General features: G+C 39.2%; 1 protein-coding gene across 1 annotated transcript in view; it reads right to left on the bottom strand.

Moving 5' to 3' along the window:
• Positions 1-285: 285 nt before the first annotated feature.
• The window catches only part of ELP4 (elongator acetyltransferase complex subunit 4), a 146,899-nt gene continuing 138,433 nt past the window's right edge, over positions 286-8,751 (bottom strand). The window contains exon 10 of the mRNA XM_033151343.1: positions 286-546. Coding sequence (XP_033007234.1) covers positions 415-546 — 132 coding nt within the window. The 3' untranslated portion in view covers positions 286-414. The remainder of the gene's footprint in view (positions 547-8,751) is intronic.

The following is an 8,751-nucleotide window of genomic DNA, read 5'->3' as shown; positions in this document are numbered from 1 at the left end:
AAAAATCTATGATTTTATTTACCGGTAATATACATAATATTGATATACAGCATACATGTGTTCAACATGCAAAGTGTAATTCTTTCATTTCTCATTCCTTATCTGAACTTTAGTAATAACAGTAAAGTTGACGGCAACAAAAATTTCTGCAGCTTCAAAAAATTTTTACGTCTTTAAAATGGCATCAAAGTATAGGATGTGTTTGCTAACTATAGAAACACCCAATACAATATTTGCAAATATTTTTAGAAAACAGAATGAAAAAATAAGGCACACAGCTTGTAAGTTTTTATATATATATATATATGACATGACCACTGGGTCACAATCATTAAGAAAAATATTTACATAAGTCATTAACAGTCATAATTAGAGTGTCATATAAATCGGAGTGAAACTGCCAAGTAGAAATCACTAGAAGTCCAGGTGCTTCTTGCCTATGGCCATAGCAGTACATCCTGAGCTCAGCAGTTTGGCAGATTCTGCCAGATCCTGTTTGCTTGTGCGGCTCACTGTGTCTGACAAGTCTGGAGGCAAATGCAATTGCTATGGCAGGAGATTTCAGGGAAGTGGGGGGGGGGAGGAGAGAGACAGAGAAGAGAGAGAGATGAGAGAGAACATGGTTGTAATTAGATTTGCTTTGGATATTACACATTTAAAAACATAGTACTATTCCCTGCCAGTGAATACCTATTACAGCATAATTAGAACATATTAGAACAGTTTCTAAAAACCAGATTGTCAGAGATTCTTGTATTTCATATATTAATTTACAGGATACTGGAATTTTTCAAATCAAATTCAGCTTTCTTCATCAATACGTTCGGAATAGAAATCAAAGGCCAAGACCCAAAGAAATCAAAATTACCCCCATGAGCCCCCAAAGGGGTATTTACACTGCAATCCTAGGCATGTTTACCCATGTGTAATTTCCTGAATCCAATGGGACTTACTCCATGGTAGGTGCATACAGAAATGTGGCCTTGTAGTGCAATTCTAGGCATGTTTATTCAGAAGTAAGGCCCACTTACTCAATGGGCTTACCTAGTATAGGATCAGTTACAGGTAGGTAGCCGTGTTAGTCTGCCATAATCAAAACAAAATAATAATAATAATAAAATTCCTTCCAGTAGCACCTTAGAGACCAACTGAGTTTGTTCTTGGTATGAGCTTTCGTGTGCATGCACACTTCTTCAATAAGTGTGCATGCACACGAAAGCTCATACCAAGAACAAACTTAGTTGGTCTCTAAGGTGCTACTGGAAGGATTTTTTAAAAAAAATATAAAAAATTCTAGTATAGGATTGCAGCTATTTGTGGGGCGCCTAAGCACTAGTGAATTCAATGAGACTTGTTTCTGAGTAGACATTTATAGGTTTGCAGTGACTTGTTTTTCTCAAACAACGTTCCTGCTCCTATACCAAATGGCAAATTGTGTTCCAAAAAAAGGTCCAAAATTTCTCACTGAGTTAGTACAAGTACCAGTAGTTTCCATGAGCCAAAGCAGATCTTTGATCCAAGCTCACATTTCCTGCATTTATTTTGTTATCTTCAGAGACCTCGTCTCCTACATCTTCTGTCTCCCATTAAAAATAACTAATTAGTTTGAACAGTTCTGTATGCCCAAGGGGCTTTGCATTTGTTGAAACAGTGTCTCTTTGATGCCACACGGCAAGCCACTTTTGAAACTGAGGGGACTCTCAAAAGCAGATTGTGACTTAACATGGAGGCAAGTTATTTAATGAAGAAAAGGCCAAAATTCCCATTGTGTTTGCCTAAGCACCTGGGTATATTTAGAGTAGCTCTTTGGATCCTCGCCAAAGTATATACTGTGAACAAAAATAAATTATACATATTGTGTGGAATGCACCAAGTGGTCTACTCATCCACAAGACTTTCCCCAGTCTTCTCCCCTTGTGCATCACTAAAACCATTCTGGGTCACCCCAGCTCTCCAGAGCTGAATCCCACTCATTCAGTTATTTTTAACACAACTGTCATCACAAACACAATAATCTTCACAACAGAGAGACAACTGATTTCAATTAACAATGAAACATTTCATGCCTTATTAATAGTCCTTTTGCAATTCTATAGGATACAGCAAGGGTCGCTAACATGGTATCCTCCAGTCCAGACTACCACTTCCTTAAGTCCCAGGTACCATGGTCAATAGTAATGGATGATGGGAGTTGTAGTCCTCAACATCTAGGCACCACATTGACTATCCCTGGGCTAGAGTTTTACGTTCTGTGTTGTGCAACCTTCTACATGTCTACTCAGAAGCAAGTCCTATTGAGTTCAGTGGCACTTACTCCTAGGTAAGTATGTAAAAGATTGCAGCCTAAGTAAGTTAAACTTTAAAATGCCTGTTTGAAACAGCAAGTGCTGTTAATAATCACAGTGTTAAACTCATACCAATGATGAGGAAACTTAGCAAAGATGTTAGATAAATTGAAACCCAAAACTATTAATCCTGGAGCTGTATTGGTATAGTCTTCTATTAAGACACTTCCTGAGTGATCAGGAAAAGGATCTTGAGGTTCTACTGGGTAGCTCAATGAAAATGTTGATTCAGTGGTAGCTGTGATAAATACAAATTCTACATTAGGGATCATTAGGAAAGGGATTGAAAATAAAATGGCCAATATTGTAATGCCTTCATACAAATCTATGATGCAAACACACTTGGAATACTGTGTAATAGTTCTGTTCACCCCTATTGTAGAGTTAGAAAAGGTGCAGAAGAAAGGGAAGCCAAAATGACCAGGAGGCAATCTCCTATGAGGAAAACTGACAACAGAATGGCAACGTGTCAGGCAACCTAGTTGCTCCAAAGTGCCCTCTTCAGCACTGTGGAGTTTGCATTGCTCTTCAGCATTGAGGTGCTGAGGAACATGAAGCAGACTGGATGCCAGGTGGTATACAACTTATCATGAAGATAACAGAATATGCATTTGAGCATACAATTGTGTCTACTGGACAGCAGTGAGGCACTTTGCTGCCTCCATTGCATTCTCGAATACTTGTCCAGCAGAGCTATCAACAGAATGCATTTGTTAACAAAATTACATGACAAGTTTCCAAGACACACTGAGGATAACATTGCTCACCTCTTTGAAAATTTGGACACCATTGTTGTAACCAGTTTTAGCTTTTGAGGCCTGAGAACATGGCAAAGCGCTTGTAGCTGTGTGGCCAACTTTATGCCCTTTTGCCCCTTGCCTGTCATGGCTGATTCAAACTAGTTGTGGGGAATTGGGGTGTTGCCCAGGTAGATCCATCTTGTGGGAAATGCATCATTATGAGAGCAGCACTGGACAACCATAAGGCTCCCAGGCATGCTGCAAGGTACCATCTTGTCCCCAATGCTATTTAACATCTATATGAAGTGGCTGGGAACAGTCATTAGGGGATTTGGAGCATGCTGTTATCAGTATGCTGATGGCACCTAGCTCTATTTCCCCACTACATCTGATTCAGGTGTGGCTGTGCAAATAAGTGCAGTGGCGAGCTGAATCACCTGAATCTTGATAAGACAGAGGCCTTGTGGGTAGGTGGTTCCTGAGTCTGGAATTTAGGCAATTACCATGTAAGTGTTCCTTTACCCATGGATGTCACTGAAGGCCAAGAGGTCACAATAGTTAAGGGAACCTTTTTTCAGATTCAGCTGACATGCCAACTGTGGTCATTTTTTGACAGGGATAGTCTAGCCCAGGCATAGGCAAACTCGGCCCTCCAGATGTTTTGGGACCACAACTCTCATCATTCCTGACCACTGGTCCTGTTAGCTAGGGATGATGGGAGTTGTAGTCCCAAAACATCTGGAGGGCCAAGTTTGCCTATGCCTGGTCTAGCCACAGAGACCAGATTACTGTCATGTGCTCTATGTGGGGGCAGAATGCAACAGGTAGGTTGCTAATTGGAAATTCCTGCTGCAAGTATGTGACACTACTTGTAGAAGAACTGTAGTGGCTGCCAATTTGTTACCAGACCACCAGGTTTAAAGTTTTATATTGGTATTGACATTAACACTTTAAATAACATGGGACCAGGTTATCTGAGGGAACAATCTCACACACAGCCCTGCCTTTTCACTAAATTCTTCCTGGTTGTGCAGCAGCTTGCTGAGGTCTGTCTGGTGGCAACCAGGGGGAGGGCCTTTTCTATTGTGCCCAGCCTAAAGAATAACCTCCTCTCTAAGACAAGGCAGGCAAAAGCAGACACCAAAATACCAACTATTCATGCTACTAGTGATTTCAGATACAATAATGACAGGTTTATGGACTACACTGAATAACAAGGATGTATCATTCTGGATTGAGAAAGGTCTGTTGGAATGTCAGCACTGGGATGGACTTGTTACCACTTTGAAGAGAACATACAAAAAACCAAGTCTGTTTCTGCTCAAATAATTTATTTTATTCCACCAAAGGAAATGGAGAAACCTACCCTCAAGAATGGTTAGTATATTTTCCCGCAAAAGGAAAAATCTACTACTTTGTGTGCAAACTTTTCTCCAACCAAATTACCTCAACTACAGCTTTAGCTACCACTACATTTGATTATTGACATCACGGTTATCTTGTTCAAACCCATGGAAACTAATAATCATGTGAACTACACTAACATACTGAACAAGAAAGCATGGTCAAACGCTCACATAAAAACTGGAATAATTTGAATTCATTTTCATGCTTCAGCTTTGGACACATTTGCTAGACCAATTTCATAAAGTTAGCAAGGCACTCCAAAGTTTGCAAATTTCACTGAGCACATGTGCAAATATTTACAGCTCACTATTGCAGTTTGTATCAAATTCTTGGGCCAACTTACCTAATTTACCAGATGTAGAGTACAAGACATCAAAAGAAGGCAGAGAATATGGGAAAACCCGACAATGATGGGCATAGCCAGGATTTATGTTGAGGGGGCAGGCTTCATGTTGGGGGGGGCAGAACCTCAGGCAGATAAGTATTTTTATTGATTTACTTAATTCTGGGGGCAGCTGCCCCCCCTGGCTGCACCCATGATGATGGGACAAAATCCAAAGCTTTAGGCAAACTTTTCCCATGAGACAAGTTTAGGATAAATTCAATTATCCCTGTAATTGATGCTCTTGAAGCTAACCTAGACAGAAAAGGAATGTAGCTGGCATTTTTTTTTTATTTTTTGGTGAACCTGCAAGCAACCAAGGAACAGATTCACATTGGCATCAAGATGTTAATGCACGAGTATCCAAAGGATGTTCACCTTAGCACTTCCACCTATACATCAAATGAGCTCACACTGAAAAAGAATATTTCAGCCACCAAGATATGTATCAAATAATATTCTAGGAGAAAATTAGGACAGTTTTTTCCCAAATGTGGAAGCAATTTTCAGATTGTTCCTGCGTTTAATGGTTACAAACTGTACTGGTGAAAGATCGTTTTCTAGATTAAAAAGGATAAAGAATGATCTATGATCAACAATGTCCTAAGATCAGTTGTATGATCTAAGCATTCTCAGTATAGAAAATGATAAACTGTGACTTACTGATTTTAATGATATAATTGATAAGTCTGCATCCAAAAGAGCTGAAAAGAAACTGTTCTGACTTTTTATATAGTGTAATGTTATAACATAGCTATGATTCCTCTACAAATGTTCTGTGCGAATGTCTTCATTAATCCCATACTTTTGTAAATTTATTAAATATTATACAATTATAAAAGATTATACAATGATAAAATGTTTTTATTTTACCATTGTATAATCTTTTATAATTGTATAATCTTTAATAAGTTTTAAAAGTATGGGATTAATGAAGACATTCGCACGTAACATTTGTGTATCAATGCTAAAATTTCAGCAATAATCTACTTTTATTGAGTAGATAAAGACAAGAACGATGTTTTATTTCTCATGATCTGATACTATTAAGTTTGGTCCTCCCAAGGTCTCCTAGGCCAGAGCCTCCAGTTGCTTTAATCCAGGCCTACCTGAAGAAATTCATAGGCCAACATCAAGGAGGATGGCAAGAATGCCCCATCACTACCTTCATGGAATTGCCCGTGTAGAAAGAACAGAAGCAGTGTAAAATGGTGCCTCTAAGTTTAAGATGCTCATATTAATTTACAAGGCCCTTAACAACTGGGTCCCAAATGCCATACGAACCACTTGACTCTTTACATCCCTGCCCAGATTTTGGGCCTTTTAGTGGTTCTCCCATGGCTTGGATGCACTGCTTGTATCCATCAGGAGCCACGTGTTCTGTACTGTGGGCCATATTCTATGGAACTCCCTCCTAGGATATTATGGTTGACGGTACTGAAGGCAGCTGAGAGTTCCTGCAGAACCAATGGGGATGGCACTCTAGGGTGACTAAAGCTGTCTCTGTCCCAAAGCCAAGTTGAAATGTGTCTAGATACTCTTTATCATCCAGAAATATTTGGTGTTGGGTTGCTCTCACTTGAATGAGCACCTACCCTAGAATAGTATATTGTAGACTGGCTGGAAATGTATTATTTTGATGTCAGGATACAGCTTTTTAACAAGCAACTTCACTACTGCCTTTTTCAAGCTCAACAGGCTCACACCTTTTCACAAGGAAGCATTGACCACTTAGCCACTCACTTGGCCACACCACCTCTGTTAGATTACCTTAGCCAGAAGGCAAAGGGTCAGATGCATACATGGTCAAACTTACTTCTGCAAGAATCCTGCCAACATTCTCAGGTCGTACTAACTGAAAAGTATTCGAGACCAATGGGCAAGTAGGTAGGTACATTTACTAACTCTGCTTTAACTGTGGCTTCCAAGCTGGAATGGATGTGAGTGACTTTATCCACAAAGTGCTTTGCAAATTGGTCTCAGCAGGTCATTGAGTGGTCCCCTAATTCCCCACTCTCCAATAGCAAGGTGCAAATATCCCTTAACCACTTGGAAAACATCTGCTAGCTAGCACAGAGGACAGAGCTCCAGACCATATTGGTTGGATTCATCATGGGTTGCTCTAGTCATCCCTCCTGTTGTTTCTTCACTTAAAGCAGGAGTCAGCAACCTTTTTCAGCCAAGGGCTGGTCCACCGTCCCTCAGACCTTGTGGGGGGACGGACGGACTATATTTTGAAAAAAAAAAATGAACAAATTCCTATGCCCCACAAATAACCCAGAGATGCATTTTAAATAAAAGCACACATTCTACTCATGTAAAAACACCAGGCAGGCCCCACAAATAACCCAGAGATGCCTTTTAAATAAAAGGACACATTTTACTCATGTAAAAACACGCTGATTCCCGGACCATCTGTGGGCCGGATTGAGAAGGCAATTGGGCCACATCCGGCCCACGGGCCTTAGGTTGCCTACCCCTGACTTAAAGCTTCCAGGACCACAGTGAGACAACTTGGTTCTACTAACTGGAAGAGGTTGTTGAGGAGTGCTTGTGTCAATTGCTCAAGCAATTTTCCCCACTGAAGTGTTTGACACTTGGCAGAATTGCCTACAAAAGTGACAGAAGAATGTCCAAGCCACTTTGAGCAATCAAAAGGTATGTATGATAATTAATACGGTTAAGGCCTTTTCAAGCATACCTTTCTCATAGCCATCTTTTCAATCTGGAATATTATAGTAAAATAAAATAAAATATAATTTAAAACACTGTATTAAACCATCCACTAAGCATGCCAAACACGCTGCTTGTTCTCAGTCATTACAGAAACAAAAATAGGTGTCATTAGATTGAGTTGAGCAAATGAGTAGCTCATATGAAAGTTAGACCACTGGCCAATGCATTTCCAAAGGATCTTATATAAAGCATCTTTGAGAGTTTGTGAAGTGTTAACATCAATATATTCAGTGCCCTACAATCTCAGAGGGTTAGGCGTGAGTTGCAATTCAATGTATACCCACTTGGGAGTAAAACCCAATGAATTCAGTGAAACTGACTTCTTGATAAACAAGTGTAACATCAGGCTGTTGAGCAGAGTTATTCCTTTATGCATGATATATGCCACTATGATGTAGTCTCTGTTAAAAGGGGGAGTGGGGTGTTAAACCCCTTGCCTGTGACTTGGAGTGAGTAGATATATAATAAGAGAAGGGCTCTAATAAAGCATTTGATGTTCACACAGGGGAGTGGTGCGCTCATTTGGTTAAAACTTTTTAAAAAATTACTTCAACTTAGAAAAACACAAAAGTAGAAAAAGCAAAGGAGATTGCAGTCCTATATCTCAATATTTGGAACGGAAGCAGCAATTTGCTTAGAGGTACTGTTCCAACATTGCTGTGGCAAAATAAACCTTGAAAGAAACAAAATCTAAATGGTCTTCCATTAAAATATAAGCTGCTGACATATTAAAGGCTATATTTTTGTCAGTGAACTTGTGAAACAAAAACAAACCATGGTCCTTCCAACTCTACAATTCTATGATTCTATGAAATTGCCATTAAAACATACTCTGAAGGAATATGAAAGCGTTTCATTTTTTAAAAGTTTTCACATTTGTCTAGCTCAGACCAAAACACAGAACTTTCTCTACTTAATTATGATTAGTTTATTCAGACTAAAGCAGAGTTCTAACAATACAATGAACCAACAATCAACTAAAAAGGAAATGTAAAGAGATTTTGTTTACATGAATATTTCATACAGAGGTGTGTGAATATCTGCACATTTTTGTGTTCCTGATCTACTTTATTTCTTTAATTTAATGGCAAGAATATAACATGTGTATGAGAAGCTATCATATTACTTGGAGTAATTATCT

The sequence above is a fragment of the Lacerta agilis genome, chromosome 1 (assembly GCF_009819535.1).
Source record: "Lacerta agilis isolate rLacAgi1 chromosome 1, rLacAgi1.pri, whole genome shotgun sequence".
Classification (NCBI taxonomy): domain Eukaryota; kingdom Metazoa; phylum Chordata; class Lepidosauria; order Squamata; family Lacertidae; genus Lacerta; species Lacerta agilis.
This window is presented reverse-complemented; position numbering and strand designations above follow the sequence as displayed.